Source organism: Melospiza melodia, chromosome W (assembly GCF_035770615.1).
Source record: "Melospiza melodia melodia isolate bMelMel2 chromosome W, bMelMel2.pri, whole genome shotgun sequence".
Taxonomy (NCBI): Eukaryota; Metazoa; Chordata; class Aves; order Passeriformes; family Passerellidae; genus Melospiza; species Melospiza melodia.
The window spans coordinates 8287041-8308683 of NC_086225.1; the positions used below are offsets into that span (position 1 = coordinate 8287041).

Below are 21643 nucleotides of genomic sequence, written 5' to 3' on the forward strand. Positions count from 1 at the left end.
CCTATAATTTGGAGTGAAAGCGATTGGTTATGCTGATAAATTTTCCAGTGACAAACAGCAAGTATCTACACTGAGCTTTTTGTTGCTACTATAATTTGTCCTTGAAAGTTTGGTTGACAAATTGCAAACTTTGATAAAGTTAGCAAAATAATTAATTGTTTGCTTGGGAGGACAAAAAGAATGGCACTAGATACCAGTCCAGAGAAAAAAACACAAGAAGGATGTTATATCTAATCTTTCTTATATGACATAGAAATGTGAGACAATTACTGAAGGTATGTTTACAGACTGCATTTCTGTACTTCTGAGATGGAAGTAGCAAGGACTTCTGGAGACTTGGAGACTGTGATTGTACAGCTCTGAATTACTTCAAGACTGGTGTGTCATGATGAATGATTACAGTCTCTTTAGGAGGGATAGGAAAGGCAGGTAGTGTTGGGGGGGGGGTATGGCACTATGTAATGGAGGGACTGCAATGTGTGGAGTTGGCCATGGCATGGTTGAGATCCTTTGGGTAAGAATCAAGGAGCAAACCAATAATGAGGATGTCATTGTGAAAATCTTTTATAGACCTTCTAGCCAGGACCATGACACCGATGAATTATTCTTTGAGGAACACCTCTAAATCAACCACCCTTGTCCTTATGGGGAATTTGAACTTTCCAGTTGTTAACTGGGAATATCACACAGCTGGTACAAACAGGTCCAAAAGATTGCTAAAACACATGGATGACAACTTCATGGAACAGATCCTAAGGAAGCTGACTCAGAAAGATGCCCTCCTTGATCTGCTGCTGGTCAACACAGGATCTCATGAGCAAAGTGGTGATTGGCAGCCATCATGGCCACAGTGACCATGAAGAGATCGAGTTTAAAATCTCTTGACAGGAGGAAAAGTGCCAGCAAAACCTCAATTCTGGACATGAGGAGAGCAGACTTCAGGCTGCTGAGGGAACTAGTGAGTAAGTCCCCTGGGAAAAAACTTCTGAAGATGCTGGGGTCCATCAGTGCTGGTCATTTTTTAAGCATCACCTCCTAAGGGCACAGGAGAAGGAAATTGCCCAATGTTGGAAGTCAAGCAGGTGAGGCAGAAGGCCAGGCATGGCTGAACAGTGATCTCCTATTGGAAATAAGGTTATAAAGGAAGGTGTATGCCCAGTGGAAGCAAGGTCAGGTGGTATGGGAAGAATACAGAGATGCTGCTCGCCACTGTAGGGAGAAAATTTGTGTGGCCAAAGCTCAGCTGGAGCTGGAGCTGCCAAAACTGTGGGGGACAATAAACAGTTTTATAAATACATTAATAGCAAAAGGCAGTGAAGAAATAACATTGGCCCATTACAGGATGAGGATGGTCACCTCACAAACAGGGACATGGATGAGACAGAGATGTTTAATGCATTCTTTGCCTCCATCTTTGGCTCCTCAAAGAGCTGCTGATGTCACCACAAGGCCTCTCTCAATGATTTTTGAATGATCTTGGGAATCTGGAGAGGCCTCAGCTGACTGAAAGCTGGCAAATATCCCAATTGTAAAGAAGGGCAAGAAGGATGATCCTGGAAACTACAGGCCTGTCTGGCTCACTTGAGTGCCTGGTAGAATTATGGAGAGAAAGAGTAAAGTTGGGACAATGAACTTTAGGAAAGCAAACTTCCAGCTCTTCTAGGAGTCAGTCAATAGGAACCCCATGGAAACTGCCCTCGGACAAGGAAGCAGGATAGAGCTGGCAGATGTTGAAGGAAACCTTCCATAGAGCACAAGAGCCAGTGATCCCCAGGAGCAAGAAATTGGGCAAGGAAGGCAAGAGATGGGCATGTCTGAGTAGGGACCTGCTGGTCAAACTAAAGGGTAAGAAGGAAATGCACAGGCAATAGAAACAAGGATAGGTATCCTGGGAAGAGTATAGGGATGCAGTCCAGTTGTGTAGGGATGGGGTCAAGAAGGTCAAGGCAAAGATGGAACTGAACCTGGCAAGAGATGCAAAGAATAACAGGAAAGACTTCTGCTGGTCTGTCAGCAGTCAAAAAGGGTGTTACCCCCCTGATAAACAGTGCTGGGAAACTGTTAAGAATAGACAAGGAGAAGGCTGAGGTACTCTTCAATTTTTTGCCTCAGTCTTCAATGCCAACCTCTCTTCCCACACCTGTCAAATGGATGGACAGCAGGATGGGGACTAGGGGAGAAAAGTCCCTTCCACTTTAAGATCGGGCTCATGACCATCTGAGGAACCTGAATGTAGATAAGTCTATGGGACCCGATGTGATGCATCCCAGAGTCCTGAGGGAATTGACTGATGTAGTTGCCAAGCCACTCTCCATGATATTTGAAAAGGCATGGCAGTCAGGTGAAGTCCCAGGTGACTGGAAAAAGAGAAATATTGTCCCCATCTTTAAAAAGGGTAGAAAGGAAGACCCTGGGAACCACTACCCTGTCAGCCTCACCCCTGTGCCTGGGAAGATCATGAAACAGACTCTCCGGGAAGCTCTGCTAAGGCACATGGAGGATGGGGAGGTGATTTGGGACAGCCTGCACAACTTCACCAAAGGCAAGTCCTGCCTGACCAACCCAGTGGCCTCCTCTGATGGATCGACTCCATCAGTGGACAAGGGAAGGGCTACAGATGTCCTTTCTGTGGACTTCTGTAAAGCCTTTGATATGGAGCCCCACAACATCTTTCTCTCTAAATTAGAGACAGATGGATTTGATGGGTGGACTCTTCAGGGGAGAAGGAATTGGTTGGATGGTCACATCCAGAGGGTTGTAGTCAACAGCTCTGAGGCTCAATGGACATCAGTGACCAGTGGTGTCCCTCAGGGGTCTGTATTGGGACTAGTGTTATCTTCATTAATGACACAAAGGGATCAAGGGCACCCTCGGCAGGTTTGCAGATGACACCAAACTGAGTGGTGCAGGTGACTCACCTAAAGGACAGGGCCATCCAGAGTGATCTGGACAAGCTTGAGAAGTGGCCCATTGGAATCTCATGAGGTTTAACAAGACCAAGTGCTGGTGCTGCACCTGGGTCAGGGCAATCCCCAGGATCAAACCAGGCTGGGGGATGAACAGATGAAGAATCACAGAATCACTAGGTTGGAAGACACCTTTAAGATCATTGAGTCCAACCCATGCCCTAACACCTCAACTAAACCATGGCACTGAGTGCCACATCCAGTCTTTTTTAAAACACATCCAGGGATGGTGACTACACCACCTCCCTCCCTGGGCAGGCAATTCCAGTACTTTATCACTTCCAGTAAAAAACTTTTTCCTGGCATCCGACCTATATTTCCCTTGCTGCAGCTTAAGACTCTGTCCTCTTGTTCTGTCAGTTGCTGCCTGGAGAAAGAGACCAACCCCCACCTGACTACAACCACCTTTCAGGAAGTTGTAGAGAGTGAAGAGCAGCCCTGGGGAGAGAGACTTGGGGATGCTGGTTGGTGAGAGGCTGGACATGCCCCGTCCATGTGCGCTGACACCCAGAAACCCCCTGTGTGCTGGGCTGTACCCAAAGAGGAGTGGCCAGCAGGTCGAGGGAGGTGATTCTGTCCCTCTACTTTGCTCTGGTGAGACCTAACCTGCAGTGCTACCTCCAGCTCTGGGGTCCCCAGCATAGGAAGGAAATGGACCTGTTGGAGCAAGTCCAGAGGAGGCCACCAAGATGATTAGAGGGCAGGAGCACCTCTGCTATGAGGAAAGGCTGAGAGAATTGGGACTGTTGGATGGGGCCCTGAGTAACCTGATCTAGTGGAAGGTGTCCCAAAAAGATATGATGTTGTAAAGACTAGATGTCCGTGAGCAAGGCCAACAAAGGGAACCTGCACCAGCAGTGCATGGTAGTTACCGTAAAAGGAAATGTTGAGTGATCGTAGTGGGTGACTCTCTGTTATGGGGCACTGAGGCCCCCATCTGCCAGCCTGATAGAGCTAGGAGCGGTATGCTGTCTACTGGGGGCTGATATCCATGATGTTGCCAAGAGTGCCCCAACTTTTCAAGAGTACAGACTACTACCCGCTATTACTTTTTCATGTGGGTATGAATGATGCTGCAAGCCAAAAAGTAGGTAGGATCAAGGAAGGCTATAAAGCCTTGGCGAGGCAGGTGAAAAATATCTGTGCCCAAGTCATCTTCTCATCTATCCTACTGGTCAGAGAAATGGGGATCTCCAGAAGCAGACACATAGTGCAGATCAGTCTGGCTCTGTGGCTGGTGCCATCAAGAAGGTTTTGGCTTTTATGACAGTGGGTTGTGCTTTAATGATTGCAGCCTGTTAGGGAGGGATGGGATCCACCTGTCTTAAAAGAGCAAGAGAAGTTTTGGCAGCAGGTTGGCCAATTTGGTGAGATGGGCTTTAAACCAAAGGACTTGGGGATAGGGTCCAAAGTGGCAATACTCATGCCTTTGCTTCCTCCTGGGGAGTAGGTCATACCAGTCATTGCAGTGATTGATGTTCCTTGACTGCCCCTCAAGGTAAAGATCAAAGGAAAAAACACATCAAGAGTGGTTATGGTTATGGTGAATCCTCTTATACCCCTTCTAGGGAACCTGCATGCCTGATTGCCTCTCTGAAGTGTCTGTATACAAACACATGCAGCATAGGTAATAAACAGGAAGAACTGGAAATCTGTGCGGTTGCAGGGCCATGATCTCATTGCAATGACAGAGGCATGATGGGATAGTTCACATGACTGGAATGTTGTTGTGGATGGGTATGTACATTTTAGAAAGGACAGGTCAGAGAAGCGAGATGGTGGAATTGGTCTTTATGTGAGAGAGCAACTGGAATGTATTGAGTTCTACCCAGGGACAGATGAACGAGGTGAGAGTTTATGGGTGAGAATTAAGGGACAGGCTGATATAGGTGACATTGTTGCAAGTGTTTACTACAGACCACCTGATCAGGAGGAGGAAGTTGATGAGGCTTTCTATGGGCAACTGGAAATAGCCTCGCAGTCACAGGCCCTTGTTCTCCCAGGGAACTTAAACCACCCTGATATTTGTTGGAGAGTGAACATGGCCCAGCACACACAGTCCAGGAATTTTCTGCAGATCATTGATAACTTTTTGATGCAAGTGGTGGAGAAGCTAATAAGGAAAGGAGTGTTGCTGGACCTTGTACTTACAAACCAGGAGGGACTGGTTGAAGACATGAAGGTTGGGGGCAGCCTTGGCTTTAGTGACCATGAGATGGTAGAACTCAGGATTCTGCGTGAGGGAAGAAAAACAGCAGAACTAGAACCTTTAACTTTAGGAGAGCCAACGTCAGCCTCTTCAGGGACCTGCTTAGAGGAATCCCATGGGATGGGGCTCTAGAAGAAGGGAGTTCAAGAGAGCTGGTCAGTATTTAAGCACTACTTCCTCCAAGCTGAAGACCAATGTATCCCAATGAGCAAGAAATCAGGGAAAGGGAGCAGATGTGCATGGATGAGCAGAGAGCTTCTAGCAAATCTCAAACGCGAGAAAGAAATTTATGGGATGTGGAGAAAGGGACAGGCCATGTGGGAAGACTATGGGAATGTTGTCAGGCTATGCAGGGATATGACAAGCAAAGCCAAGGCCCACTTGGAATTGAGTCTGGCAAAGGACATCAAGGATAAAAAGAAGAGCTTCTACAAGTATACCAGCAGCAAAAGGAAGATTAGGGGAAATGTTGGGCTTCTGCTGAATCCAATGGGTGTCCTAGTAATGGAAGATACAGAGAAGGCAGAATTACTGAATGTCTTCTTTGCCTCAGTCTTCACTGATGAGGATGACTCTCAGGAGTCGCAGACGTCAGAGGTAAGAGAGGAAGACCAGAGAAAGGAAACTTCCCGTGGTCATAGAGGGTTGTGTTAGAGATTGACTAAACAGACTCAACACCCATAAATCCATGAGCCCATGATGCACCTATGGGTGATGAGGGAGCTGGCAGATGTTACTGTTGCTACTCTGTGGTTGTCTGTCCTGGTTTAGGGCAAATTTGGTAGAGAGTTTCCAAAGGAGGGCCCCTCCCCCCAACCGGTTCTGGAAGAATTCCTCAGAAAGAAGTGGAAAGAACCTGTTTATTTACCAGGCACAGCACCCCCCAGCACACAAAATGAACAATACCAGATGACACTACTCTGGAAAAAGATGACAAATTCAGAAAGTCTCTCTTGGGGGTGGTTGCTCTGTTCTCAGTCCCTCCAGCGCTGGGGCAGCTGCTGCAGACCATAAGGTGCAAACTCTTGGTGTTTCCCAGGTCCCAGTCCAGAGCAGGTTTGAGATGGTTGAGAAAAGGAGAGAAGAAACAGTCCAGGAAAAATTTGTACTGTTTAGCTAAACTAGCTAAAGAGTAGAAGCAAAAAGCAAGCACAAGTGAAGCAGAAGCAAGAGCAAGCGAAAAGCAAAAGCAAAAAAAACCCACAAAAGCAGCCCTCTGTGTCCCGCCAGGCTGATAAGAAAAACCCAAACAAAACTTTCACTGTTCAGAGCCAGTCTTAAAGGCACAGAACATAATATCCAACATAAACAGAACACATGAATGGGGGATACAAGCATCATAACGTCACCCTAGGACATTGTCCATCATCTTTGAAAAAGTCATGGAGAATGAGAGAGGTGCCCAATGATTGGAGGAATCCAGTGTTACTCCCATCTTCAAAAAGGGCAAGAAGGAGGACCCAAGAAACTATGAGCCAGTCAGCCTTCCTCCCATCCTTGGAAAATTATTGAACAGGTAATTCTGGAGGTCATCAACAAGCCTGTAGAAGAAAAGGAGGTCATAATGAGTAATTAGCATGGATTCACCAAGGGGAAATCATGCTTGACCAATTTCATAGCCTTCTGTGATGGCATGGCAGGATGAGTCAATGAGGGGAGAGCAGTGGATGTTGTCTACCTCGACTTCATCAAGGCTTTTGACACTTTCTCCCATAACATCCTTGTAGGTAAGCTCAGGAAATGTGGCTTGGATGAATGGATAGTGTAGTGCAGTGGTTTGACCTTGGCTGGGCACCAGGTACCCATCAAACTGTTCTATCACTCCCCAGTGGGACAGGGGCAAGGAAATAAGATGGAGAACAACTCGTAGGTTGAGATAAGACAGTTTACTAAAGCAAAAAAAGGAAAAGCAAAAGTTTGTGTGTGCATAAGCAAAGGGGAAAAGATAATTTCTACTTCCTATCAGTGTGTGATGTTCAGACACTTCCCAGGAAGCAGGGCTTCAGCACACATAGTGGTTGCTCCAGAAGCCAAACGTAGAATAAAGAATGCCGCCGCGCGGCCCCCCCTCCCCCCCCCCCCCCTTCTGCTTCCCTCCCTTAGCCTTTATATCTGTGCTGATGTCACATGGTATGGAATATCCCTTTGGTTAATTTGGGTCAGGTGGCCTGGTTGTGTCCCCTCTCAGGATCTTGCTCACTCCCAGCCCCTTGATGGCAGAGGGGAATGTTGAGAGACAGCACTGATGCTGTGCCAGTGCTGCTCAGCAGCAGCCAAAACACTGGTGTGTTCTCAACACCTTTCCAGCTTCCAATGCAAAGCACAGCACTGTGAGGGCTGCTAAGAGAAAATGAACTCTATCTCAGTCAGACCCAATACAGACAGTGAGGTGGATCAAGAACTGGCTGACTGGCAGAGCTCAGAGGGTTGTGATCAGCATGGCAGAATCCAGTTGGAGGCATGTAGTCACCGGTGTTCCCCAGGGATCAATAGTGGGTCCAATCTTATCCAACTTGTTTATCTGTGACTTGGACAATGGGATAGAACGTACCCTCAGCAAGTTTGCTGTTGATACAAAACTGGGAGGAATGGCTGATACACCTGAAGGCTGTGCTGCTATTCAGTGGGGCCTTGATAGGCTGGAGAGTTGGGCAGAGAGAAGCCTAATGAGGTTCAACAAGGGCAAAGTGTAGGGTTCTGCACCTGGGGAGGAATAACCTCAAGTACCAGCACAGGTTGGGGGCTGATCTACCAGAGAGCAGCTCTGTAGAGAAGGACCTGGGAGTCTTGGTGGATGACAAGTTGAATATGAGCTGGCAATGCAATCTGGGGCCAGGACGGCCAATGGTATCATGGGGTGCATCAGGAAGAGTGTGGCTAGCAGCTCTGAGAGGTGATCCTCCCCTTCTACTTGGCCCTAGTGAGGCCACATCTGGAGTGCTTGTGTCCAGTTCTGGGCTCCTCAGTACAAAAAAGACAAGGAGCTCCTGAAGAGGGTCCAATGGAGAGTTACAAAGATGATGAGGGATCTGGAGCATCTCTGATGAGGAGAGACTTCAGGACCTAGGCCTGGTTAGTCTGGATAAGAGAAGACTGAGAGGGGATCTCATTATTGCATATAAATATCTCAAAGGTAGGCATTAAGAGGATCGTGCCAGACTCTTTTCAGTGGTGCCCAGTGACAGGATGGGGAGCAATGGCCATAAACTAAAACACAAGAAGTTCTACCTCAACATGCGGAAGAACTGTCCATTGAGAGTGGCAAAGCACTGGAACAGGCTGCCTGGGGAGGTCGTGGAGTCTCCCTCTCTGGAGACATTCCAAACCCACCTGGATGTGTTCCTGAGTCACCTGCTCCAGGTGACCCTGCCTTGGCAGGGGAGGTTGGACTAGATGATCTCCAGAGGTCCCTCCTAACCCTAATCATGCTGTGATTCTGTGAAAAACCCTGGGGGCAAGACTAATGAGGAGTAGCTGAGGTCACTTGGTTTGTTTATTGTGGAGGAGACTGAGGGGAGACCTCATTGCAGTCTACAGCTTCCTTCTGAGAAGAAGAGGAAGGAGCAGCTCTGATCTCTTCTCTTTGGTGACCAGTGACAGGACCTGAAGGAATGGCTGTGGCTGTGTCAGGAGGGTTAGGCTGGATATTAGGAAAAGGTTCTTCGCATGGAGGGTGGTTGGGCACTGGACCAGGCTCCCCAGGGCAGTGGTCACAGCCCCAAGGCTGCCAGAGCTCAAGGAGTGTTTGGACAATGCTCTCAGGCACAGGGTGGGATAGTTGGGGTGTCCTGTGCAGGACCAGGAGTTGGACTCAATGATCCTTGTGGGTCTCTTCCAGCTCAGGACATTTTAGGAATGAGAGCTGTCTGATTAACAGAATCTGAAGGAGGAAGAAGTTTTGTTTGCAACTCAGGCAATTATTTGAGAGATGACAGAAGGTATATTTTTTTCTTTTGGTTGGTTATTTACTTACTCAACAGAGTAAAATTTCCCTGCTACAGATTTTTTCCCCTCACTTCTGTTCCAGTAAAGGTACCAGAGCAGCTGAAGTTTTATCCAAAAGTTCTCAGCTGGACTTTATCCCTTCTTTGTTATGTAATTGTTATATTTTTAGCTATGCAAACACAATAGTTGCTCTGTTTTCTTGCTATCATCTCCTTTCATAAAAAAAATAGTTCTATAAATTCCTCTACAAGAAGTTAACATGTATTTTACTTCTGTTGAGCTCATAAAATATTCTGTGGTCTCTATTACCCTAGATCAATTACTTATCAAAATCCTTTATTCATTTGCTCTACTTTCCCAATACTCTGGAATATTGGATTTTTTTTAACCTAAGACAACTTCTAAAGATCTATATAGAGAAAAGTCTTCCACAATATTTTTAGTCCATTGCTTTCCCAAGAGAAGAATTCATATATTTACCATCCTGTTTCCATATAGTTCTTCTAGAAAAACATCTGTAAGAAATAGTAACAACCCTTATGAAATTATGTGAGTTTTTACTCTTTTCCAGAAATAAGTTGCATTTCTTCCATAAATTATAAATGGGTATTTTATTTTTTTCTGAACAATTTGGAAAGATTGTTTTTGTTTTCTTAGGTATTTATGAGACCTCTCCATGGAGATTTCTCTACACTTGGTCCTTGCATGTATAGTGGTTGGCAAGAAGAATTAGCAGTCTTCTCAAATCTGTAGTACACACTTCAGTGCTCTCAGAGGTACTTGTTAAGAAAAATTATCATCTCACTCTCTGTCATTCAGAACTAAGGTGGAAGAAATTTATTCAAAGATATTTTCTGACAGGGCCAAAATAAGCATTCATTCTTGTTTATTTCTTCAAGTCTTAACATATTTTATGCAAGGATACTTCTGAATGCAACAGTTTTAAGCTGGAACAGCCAAAGCTGAGGTTTTTCATGAGGCATTTAAAACTCTGGAGAAACTGGTGGGACCCTTCCCTGAAAAATACTCAAAGAGTGTGTGGAAAGTAAATATAATATATCCTGAAAAACCTCACAAATGTATGTTCTTTGTCTCATATGCTATCTCTTTAAATTTCAAGTTATGCTCTCTGAAAATGAATGTCAATATAGTCTGTTGGTCAAAATAAGTAATAGTTTCTTTATATCTAGTACAAAAGTTGAGAAGATTTCCAGAGAAAGATTTTGTGATTTTAGAAAATACAGCAGTAAAGGGCTTTGGGGCTTCCCATCTTTTTTATCTCATGTTGGATGAGATGTACCAGTATCACTCTGAATAACTTCCATCTCTTTTTTTTTTTGTTAAAATGTCAATGGAGTTGCCTTACTCTTGCCATGAAACCTGTTCAAATTCTTGGTGCTGCAAAGGTTTTCCTCTAATACTTAGCCTGAATCATTTTTGTTGCAGTTAGGCATGACACTTCTTGACTTCTTTCCAATGGGAAAGGACAAACAACATAGATTTTTTTATTATTATTATTTTTAGCAATCATTTACATATCAAATAATGTTATTGTGTCTTGCAACTATCTAATCTTCTACAGACTGAACAGTACCATTTCTTTCTATCATCTTTGTATAAGTAATAATTTCTGAGCTTTTGTTTTTGATGTTTTTTTATCTGAATTCTAATTGGTCTGCATTTGTCTTAATGTTGTACCACCCTAAGTCATAGATACAACTCTATTTAAAGACTTAGAAGGATGAGTAGTCAGAAAAGTACTGTAGATGACATTGTATACTACTGTCATATGAATGTAGCTGCTCCTTTGGTGATAATTTAGATTCATGTTGCAAGCTGTTATAAACCTATTGCTGTCTTTCTGTAGAGCTTACCTCTCTTCTCGTGTTGTTACAATTGCTCTTTCTCAGATAAATAAAATTTGTGCTGCTTCTTACAGAATTTCTTTTGTTTAAAAAGATTATTCCACTTAGTCAAGAAAAGTGTTTGATTCTGTTTTTAAAAGCAGTTGTGGGCCTCAAACCCTCAATACCAAAAGCTCATTATGATCTTTAGATTAATAAAATAATTATGTTACATGAAAAGTTGTTAATGACAAATACTTTATGGTATTATTCTTAAGGCAGTGCTCTGGAAAGCTGCTTTTGTTCACCTCTGTTCTGTACATCCATTTTTACCAAGAACAACTGATATTTTGAAAGTTTTACGATAGGGTATACTGTAGTCTTGCAGTATTTTTGTCTAGAGCATACTTCTACAGCTTGTTAGTGAAATTGTTATGAGAAGCTATATAGAAAGTCATTAAAAAGTTGAGACATGATACTCAGTTTGTAATCCACAAGACATTGCTCTATGGAATAAAATTGTTCTGATTTGGTGGTGCTTATTCTTAACAAATTCACTTTGGAATGCTGTCTCTTTATCATCCCAATCCATATAGAGAAATTGTTTTTCTAGTATGTACTGAAATCATACAGACAATATGTAATACTGGGGGCAGCACTTTACCATCCTTTTGAAGGAACTGTATTTCACTTTTTGAATCTGCTGTGGAGTCACAAATTCTGAATATTATTATCAGTTCTGAGACTGATTTAGCCAGGGTTCCAGGGTAAATTTGTCTAATCTCATTTTCATGAAAACAGTTTATGTGAAGGTGGTAAATAGGATTGTATTAAAAATAAAAGAAACCCAACATTGACACATTGTAGCTTGAAGTCTCTTAAAATATTTAGCAGTAGTGTGTGTATGTTTCTAAGGATCTGTCTTCACCTCCATTTTATCAAACACACCAACCATCCATGAGTGCAATATGGATATTCTAGTCTTTTTCTTTGTCAGCTTCTGACTCCAAAAAAATATTTAAAAGAATCATAGAATGGTTTGGGTTGGAAGGGACCTTAAACACCTTCTAGTTCCAACCCCCTACTGTAGACAGGGACACCTTCCACTGGACCAGGTTGCTCCAGGCCCCATCCAGCCTGGCCTTGAACACTTCCAGGGATTTGGTAGACACAGCTTCTCTTGACAACTTGTTCCAGGGCCTCACCACACTCACAGGGAAGACTTCCTTCCTAACATCTAATCTAGATCTACCCTCTTTCAGCTTTAAGCCCTTGTTCCTTGTCCTATTGCTACACTCCCCGATAAAGAGTCCTTCTCTGGCTTTGTTGCAGGCTCCCTTCAGCTATTGGAAGGCTGCTCTAAGGTCTCCCTGGAGCTTTCTCTTCTCCAGGCTGAAGAGTCCTAATTCTTTCAGCCTTTCCTCATAGCAGAGGTGCTTCTGCCCTCTAATCATCTTGGTGGCCTCTTCTGGACTTGCTTCAGCAGGTCCATGTCCTTCCTGTGCTGGGGACTCCAGAGCTGGAGGCAGTACTGCAGGTGGGGGTCTCACCAGAGCAGAGTAGAGGGATAGAATCACCTCCCTTGACCTGCTGGCCACTCCTCTTTGGATGCAGCCCAGGACAGGGTTGGCTTTCTGGGCTGCAAGTGCACATTACCAGCTCATGTTGAGCTTCTTGTCAACCACTACCCCCAAGTCTCTCCCCAGGGCCACTCTCAACCCATTCTCTGCCCAGCCTGTACTTGTGCTTGGGATTGCCCAGACCCAGGTGCTGGACCTTGCACTTATAAGGTTCCTACAAGCCCACCTCTCAAGCCTCTCCTGGTCCCTCTGAATGGCATTCCTTCCCTCCAGTATGTCAACTGCACCACACAGCTCCATGACATCAGTGAACTTGCTGAAGGTGCCCTTGATCCTATTGTCCATGTAACCAGAAAAGATGTTTAACAGTGCTGGTCCCAATACCAACCCCTGAGGAAGGTCACTTGTCAACAGTCTCCACTTAGATATTGAGCCGTTGACCACAACTCTGAGTGTGACCATCCAGCCAGTTCTTTATGCACTGAGTGGTCCATCTGTCAAATCTATGTCTGCAGTTTAGAGACAAGGATGTCGTGTGGGACAGTGTCAAATGCTTTGCAGAATTCCAGGTAGATGGCATCAGTCACCCTGCCCTCATCCACCACTGCTGTAGCCCTGTCATAGAAGGTCACCAAATTTGTCAGGTATGATTCACCCTTAGTGAAGCCATGTTGGCTGTCACCAGTCACCTCTTTATTTTCCATGTGCCTTAGCATAGAGGATCTGCTCCATTATCTTGCCAAACACTGAGGTGAGATTGACTGGCCTGGAGTTCCCTGGGTCTTCAAATTTTTCATTTTAAAAATGGGGCTTATGTTTCCCCTTTTCCCGGCAGTGGGAGCTTGGCTGGACTGAGATGACTTCTCAAATATTATGGATAGTGACTTAGCCACTTTCTCTGCCAGTTCCCTCAGGACCCTTAGATATATCTCATCAGGTCCCACGGACTTGTGCACCTTCAGGTTCCTTACATGTTCTCAAATCCGATCTTCTCCTACAGTGGGTGGTTCTTCATTCTCCTAGTCCCTGCCTTTACCTTTTGCCACTCAGGCAGTGTGGCTGAAGCACTTGCTGGTGAAAACTGAGGCAAAAAAGTCATTGAGTACCTCAGCCTTTTACATATTCTAGGTAAGCAGGTCTCCTGTTTCCTTCTGGAAAGGGCCCATATTTCTGTAGTCTTCCTTTTATCACCAATGTACCTTTAGAAGGTTTTCTTGTTGCCCTTGATGTCCTTGGCCAGGTTTAATTCTCTCAAGGCTTTGGCTCTCCTAACCTGATCCCTGGATGCCCAATCTCTCTGTCTTCCTCCCAGGCTACTTGTCCCTGTTTCCACCCTCTGTCGGCTTCCTTTTTGTGTTTGAGTTTGTCCAGGAGCTCCTTGTTCATCCATGCTGGTGTCTTCTGGCATTTTTGCCCGACATTCTCTTTATTGGGATGCATCACTCCAGAGCTTGGAAGAGGTGATCCTTGAATAACAGCCAGCTTTCATGAGCCTCTTGTCCCTTCAGAGCTTTATCCCATGGACCTCTATGAAGGAGCTCCCTGAAGAGACCAAAGTATGCTTTCCTGCTTTCCTGAAATCCAGGGCAGTGAGCTTGTTGTGTGCCCTCTTTTCTGCCCTAAGGATCTTGAACCCTACCATTGAGCTTCACATTCCCCACCAGCCCCTCCTTGTTGTCGAGAGCAAGGTTCAGCATAGCACCTCTCCTTGTTGGCTCCTCTGTCACTTGGAGGAGGAAGTTGTCATCAACACATTCCTGGAACCTCCTGGATTGCCTGTGCCCTGTTGTGTTGTCCCTCCAGCAGATGTTGGGGTGGTTGAAGTCTCCCATCAGCACCAGTGCTTGTGAATATGAAGCTGCTCCTATCTGTCTGTAGAGGGCCTCATTGGCTCAGTCTTTCTGGTCAGGTGGCCTGTAGCAGACCCTCATTATAAAATCATCTGTCCCTGTCCTCCCTTCAATCCTGACCCATAAGCACTAGGTTAGCTCCTCATCCATCTTTGGGCAGAGCTCCGTACATTCTAGGTGGTCATTGACATAGAGGGCAACACTGCCTCCTCGTCTTCCCTGTCCGTCCTTCCTGATACAGGCTAAAGAGCCTGTATCCTTCCATTCCAGCACTCCAGTCATAGGAGTCATCCCACCATGTTTTCATGATGCCAGTAAGATCATAGGTGTGTGCACGTCTCTCATTCTTCCTGTTGATTCCCCATGCTGCATGTGTTTGCATAGAGGCGTTTAAGTTGGGCCCCTGATGAAGCTGGCTTACTGGCTGGAGTGCCTGGAATTCCTTGGTGTTGTCCTTCAGCTGCTCTCCTGCTGACATGAGATCCGTCTCCAGGCTCTGGGCATTTCTTGCTGGCATTAAACTGTTATGAGTGGGATGGCATGTTGTCCCATACCTTATCACTGTTAAACCTGATGTCCCCTTGCCCCATCACATCTAGTTTAAAGTCCTATCAATAAGCCCTGCTAGGTCCTGGCCGACAATCCTCTTCCCCCTTTGAGAGGTGAATTCCACCTTATGCCACCAAGCCCAGTGCCATGTAGGCCACCCTACTGACAAAGAAACCAAAATTTTGTTGGGTGACACCAGCCATGGAGCCATGTATTAATAGACAGGGTCTGTCTGTTTCTTCCAGTGTCTCTTTCTGGAACTGGAAGGATATAGGAGAAAATTACCTATGTTGCACAATCTGTCACCAACCATCTCAGGGCCTTGAAGTCTCTTTTGATCACCCTTGGACTATGTGTTGCTACTTTATTGCCACCAATGTGAAGGACCAGTAATGGGTAGCAATCTATTGGCCAAACCAGGCTAGGAACTTTCCTGATGACATCCTTCAACAATCAGAACCTCACACCTGTGTTCCAGAGGAATCTGGGAGGGTGAGGTGGGTAGGAAGGGCTTTCACTTGTTTCCCCAAGGAAGGACTTGCCTCCATTAACTCCTTTTGATTTACTGCCTTCAGCCTGGCAAGGGGAAGATACATGACCCTCTTGATCTGGTTTATTTTCTGGTGGTTTTTCCTGTCTCAGGGAGGCCAGAGCATGGTTCCACCAGTAAAACTCCTTCTCAGTCTCTGATACTTAAACCTTTTTCTACCTCCTCTCTCAGCTCCATCACCAGGCTGAAAAGATCGCCCACCTTATCACACCTCACCCAGCTGTTGTCTCCACTGCTGTCCAATGACAGTGCCAGTCTCTGGCTCCCCCTGCAGCCTGAGACCTCAACGGCTGCATGTTTTTGTCTGTGTTGGTACATCCTTTCTGGCAACTGCAGAGGGCATGAGTCCCCACTGAGTGGGTACCATACCCAGGCTCCTCCTGAGACGGCATTTGACCACCACTTGAGCTCTGGAGCTAGTAGGGGTACTGAGCCCTTCCTGCACGTACTGCCGTGCAAACTGCTGCACCCCGCCCTGTTTGCCCACCTTGTTCGCAGCACCCTCTGGAGCTGTCTGAATATGCTGAAGTTGTGGCTCCTGCTGTCGCCGCTTCTTGTGCCATCCTACTTCCTCAAGTCTACCCAAAGATTAAAAGAACCACCTTATCTGTTGATGCAGTGTTATTTTTCAGCATGATAAATACCAAATGAATACAATTAATAACAATCTTGTCAAATTTACTTAAATGTTTTTGACAAGGGAGAATCAAATGTCTCCTTTATTTGAAGAGCAGCTGTGAAAAACAGTAAATGTTCTATTGTTCCAACTTATTAAGTATTTATTTAGGAGATAAATCAAGAGTAAGATGTCAATAAGATCTCAAAATAGTTTTGAGTTGCCTCTAATATTTGTAGAAACAAAAATGCAGCCTGTATTTCCAGTGAGTGGTAGTCATTGCCTTAAAAAATTAATAGCAAACAGTTTCTGCTGTACAGTATACTGAGATTATGTAAATTATTGTCTAAAGAGACAGTAATTAGAAGTGTGTGTGTGTGTGTGTGTGTGTAGGGGACATCACAATAATAGGAATCTCTGGTTGAAGGCAAGTGAGAGATCTTCATAGGGTGTAGCCAGGTCTTCTGTACTGGTGATTGAGTGTGGTATCTAATCTGAAGAGGGGAAATTGAGTAGTGAAAAGATCTTAGGAATCAGGATGAGACAAAACAGGGCTTCCCAAAATTGTGGATTTAATTGGCATAATATGGAGTTATTGCTGATGGTCAAGAAAAAGGGTAAGATAAATCCATTTCATACCCTGCTCTCTACATACAGAAGTTATAGGACTTTTGCAGAACATACTAGGGAGAGAAAATAAGCATAGTAGTCTATGCAAAGAAGTCATCAGTAATGGCACACCTTTTATATGAATTGAAACTTTGCTAGAAGTATCCATTCTCTTTTTCATTTACAGGTCAGTACATGGCTTAATAATTCTTAATATATATGGTAGAAATTTGAGCTTCAGAATGAAGCTACTTTCTTGTTTAGTGGTATATCTTGAATAAAGCACATGAGGACTTGTATTTCAATTAGCTTTTGATTGTTGTTAGAAGTATTGACCTATGATGACCTAAAACAGAATGACTAATAATAATCTGTCACTGCTTTCTGTAGATCATTATTCCTCAGTGAATGAATGGGATTGGAGAAATGCTTGCATTGTTTAACAAGAGGAGGCTGGCCCTATTGGTCTAGGCAAGAAGCTCTTATTTTTTTTTCCTACCAGTACTCCTTTTTAAGGCAAAAATTATAGCTTAGTTATAAGTGAGACGTGTTTAAAAGCTTCTCTGTTTTTCAAAGCTTTTTCTGGGCTAACAGTTATGGGGAGCTGGTTTAATTTGAGGAACAAAAAAATGTCATGCAATTAATTGAAGACTTGTAGGTACACAGTTTGTGGTAATTGGGAATGGGGCTGTGGCCAAGCCTCATCCCTAATGGGCTACAACTGTGAAAAGCAGGTGAACAGTATTGAAAGCAATGAGACATGGAGTGCTGAGGTGTACTGACCAATCACAAAAGGGAACAGAAGGCACACAGGTGCATTGCATGAATATGAGGGGTATAAAAGGTTGGGCTTGAAGCTTTCTGAGGTGGTCTGGTGTTGTTCTGCAGTTGATGCTTTTTGTAATTGTAGGATGATACTATGTGTATTATGGCCATCTTAACTGTGATGCAACAAAGGATGTTCTCTTAAAAATTTCCCTAGATGAACTCAAAGTCTGAAATGGGTGCATGTAGGCATATAAATTCATGTGTTGAAAAAAAAGAGTGAAGGTAAAGCAGGAAATGATGAAAAATACTCTAAGACAATTAGTGGGTTTTAGATAGCAGTGAGTGGGGGAGGTTAGAATGAGTTTACCTGAAATTTAATAACAACCCCCAAAGAACAAATTTGAAAATGGGCTGTCAGAATGAAAGTTAAGGAGGCTGTGTATGTTTTGATTATATATAGATATATATTTGGTTACTTAAAAATGTGTGGCTAATGCCTATGCACTGAACATTAAGTCTTTATCATTGGACCTTATTAAGAATCTTTTTGATATTTCTTTTTTCTGTAGTCAGTGTGCTTTCATTGACTGCTTTCTAATAGTTGATATTCTAAACCTGCAGGTACAATTTTTATGTAGTCTTTTTTGGTGGTGTGTTTTTTGTTTCATCTTCTCTGAAATGATCCCTTATCTACCTACAGCAGACTACTAAAATTCCTAGGAAATGCACTGCAGCTATCTGAATTACATCTTGATTTAGAAATGATGTGCTTCCTGCCACTCTCACTTAGACTTTTTATGAACATAGATATATGTACAAATACATATTAAAATTATGTAGGTTATATTTAGTGTGTTTTTATATAAACGTGGAACAACATAACTGTTCAGTTTTTCTGAATTATTATTCTAGGATCAAGACAACCTTTAATCCAACAATCTCAACCTCCACCTTATTCATCACCTAGAGATGTTCCCCCAGACATATTGTTAGATTCTCCAGAAAGAAAGCAAAAGAAACAAAAGAAAATGAAGTTAGGCAAGGATGAAAAAGACCAGACTGAAAAAGCTGCAATGTATGATATCATTAGCTCTCCTTCCAAGGACTCCACTAAGCTTACGTTAAGACTGTCTCGTGTAAGATCTTCGGATATGGACCAGCAGGATGATATGCTTTCTGGTTTGGAAAACAGCAGTGTTTCAGAGGGTGATATTCCTTTTAATGTGCAGTACCCAGGACAGACTTCTAAAACACCCGTTACTCCACAGGATGTTAACCGCCCACTAAACGCTGCTCAGTGTTTGCTGCAGCATGAACAGACAGCTTTCCTTCAGGCACAACAAGTGCCTGTTTTGCAACAGAACACTTCAGTTGCTGCAAAACAGCCTCAAACTCCTGTGGTACAGACACAGCAACAGGTTTCGCAACAAGGAGCTATAACGTCATATGATGAAGTAGAATTGGATGCATTGGCTGAAATTGAGCGGATAGAACGTGAATCAGCTATTGAAAGGGAGCGATTTTCAAAAGAAGTGCAAGATAAAGGTAAAAGGATTGTGTGTGTGTATATACTATATATTATAAAATATATATATGCATATAGACCCCATATATAAACTTTTCTGTCATTGTCCCATAGTACAATTCTGTTTACTCAGTGTAGGTGGTTCTATGACATTCATCACCATTCCCCTTAAAGTAATGAATTGTAATCTCTCATATATACATTTTTTAAATATTTAGCATTCTTTATTTGGGATCTTAATGGATGGAAAGGGAAGGTCTTGTGTTTCAACATTCTTTTTAAGCTACCCTTATTTTGAACCATGAGACTGAGTGAAATACAATTGATGTTGTTTATAATTTCTAAAATCTTATCAGTACCATAATTTAAAATTTGTAATAAGTTTTGGTGGTTAAAGTATTAACTAGTTAAGAAAAGTAACTAATTTAAGAAAATACAGGGAAGCTCTTTTATGCTATTTCTATTCATATCCCAATTTGAACCTTATGAGAAGGAGATGTTAGACTAAAATCATATCTATTCTTTTAAAGGCACTGTAATGATTGGGTAATATATACTACTATATTGTCTCCAATGTTTGTTCAACTGGATATTCATTATTACGTAGGCTTTCCAAGTTTTAGAGATCTACCATATATCGATATGGTCTCTAGCACAGAACCAGATAAGCCTGTGAAATGTTTGCTCTTCACTTCAGTAGCTGTACTGGTTGTCTTAACTGATTACATTCAATCTATCAATCTATCCTCTTTTATTTATTCCTTTTATTTTTTTCCCTACTTTTTCTTTTTTTTTTTTTTTTTGTTGTTCGCTGGTTTGAAGGTCTCAGCCTTCACAAATATCAAAAGTGGATGCAAACCCACATGTAAATCTAGAATATGTGATTTTTAAAGTAGATAGTGACAGGTTAGCATAAGTATTTTTCAGAAGCTTCCTCTGCATTCTGTTTAACTACTTCTTGAAAAATTCTTTTATAGTATAATACTAATTTGTTAGATATGCCAAATAAAAATTTGCAGAGTGGAAAACAGCATAAATTCTGATTCTAGAAGTTCATAGGTAAAAATAGTCTATTTTGGATGTACTTGCATGGAGGCAACTTAATTTACATATGGTTTGGATGGTTAACCATCAGAGAATGAACATGTTTTCTCCCATTCAAGGAATTTTTTTTTCTGTTTTTAAAGATACCTGAAGATAGAGAGCGTTTGTTGTGTTTGTGTGTGTGTGTGTAAATGTTCTTGTTGCAGTTCCTTAGAAGGATTAACTTTTTAGGTATTTCTCATTTGATAACTAAATCAAGTCTTGTTAGAAAACATTGTGAATGTACAAAGAAAATGGGTGCTCACCTTAAAAGAAATCTCTACTACCTTTAATTTTGCCTAAATGAAATTATCAAGTTGGTTACTGTGCTTATATTTCTACTAATTTTAAATTTATCTATGGAGAGTGTTGTTTGTCTTCTACTACTTAAAAAGCTACTTTTATATCTCCATACTTTGAGTAGATTCTCCAGCACATTTTAGCGAAGAAGCATCTCAAAAAATGCACAGCATTTTGATGATGCACAGCAATCTTCAAACAGAGTGAGACTAAAACACTCTTTCTGTTTTGTTCTGGCTTTCAGGAGATATTGAGCATGAGTTGTGAAGTTTGTAAACTGTAATTACATAGACATGGGCAGACTGATGTGTTTCTTTTGGGGAAATAAGTGATTTTTATAGACTGTGATCTCACCCTTTCACCACTCTTCAATATCCATCTTACCAATTAAGGACTCCAACCTTATGCTTTCCTTCCACCTATATCCTCTGGCAAGTCTCAGTTCTTCTTGAGTTCCTGCAATTGCTGTGAATCAGGTGCAAGAGTTGTTACCTTATATTGGGACAAATGACCACCATTTATTCACTGGTAGTAAGTTGCCCCTATGCCAGACAGCAGTTCTTTTCACTTTAGCTGCTGAGGTTTCAGCCATGAATTAATAATATTGAGTAAAAGGATTTTTAGCAGTCTTGAGACAGATTTCCTGAAAAATTCTTACCTTGGAGAAATATGATTGTTATTTTTGGTAACACTTTTGCCATTGCTTGGAAGTTTGTACTATGTCTACAAGTTCATATGCTCAGGGATTGTTCTAGTTATAGTAATTTGGTTTGGTGTGACTGCAAGGAAGTAGCTTACTCTATTCTTCCTATGGGAATATGTTAGAAAAATATCCAGTAACTCCTAAATATGCCATTCATTTTTGTCAAGTTACTTACTGTATTTATGCAAGAGCCCTGAATTTGTGCATTTTAGTACATCTACTGTAACTTCAGATCACATTATGTCAAGAAAAGAGCATGCTTGTAGCATGCACTCAGTCTAATTAGAACAGGAATGTATAGTGCTAGCTGATGATGTACATAGCAAGTGTCCCTCTAAAGATCTTACTCTAGGTGCTAGCACATGGTAAAATCTGCATGAAAGCATATGCTTTTGAAAGCATTGCTGCTTTTGTAATTGAGGCATGGAAATACATATTACAGTCACACTACACTTTCTGTGTAGGCATGTGTTGTTGTCTTCCATAAATTACTTTGAGTAGAATTGTACTCACAAGTTTTGATAGAAGATTAGTGATCTCTTGTGT

The 21643-nt window shown here is 42.7% G+C and overlaps 1 protein-coding gene across 1 annotated transcript in view; it reads left to right on the plus strand.

Moving 5' to 3' along the window:
* LOC134431404 (nipped-B-like protein) overlaps positions 1-21643 on the plus strand; it is a 132028-nt gene that overhangs the window by 23963 nt on the left and 86422 nt on the right. Inside the window, exon 8 of the mRNA XM_063179421.1 lies at positions 18399-19031. Within this exon, the coding sequence (XP_063035491.1) occupies positions 18399-19031 (633 nt within the window). The remainder of the gene's footprint in view (positions 1-18398; positions 19032-21643) is intronic.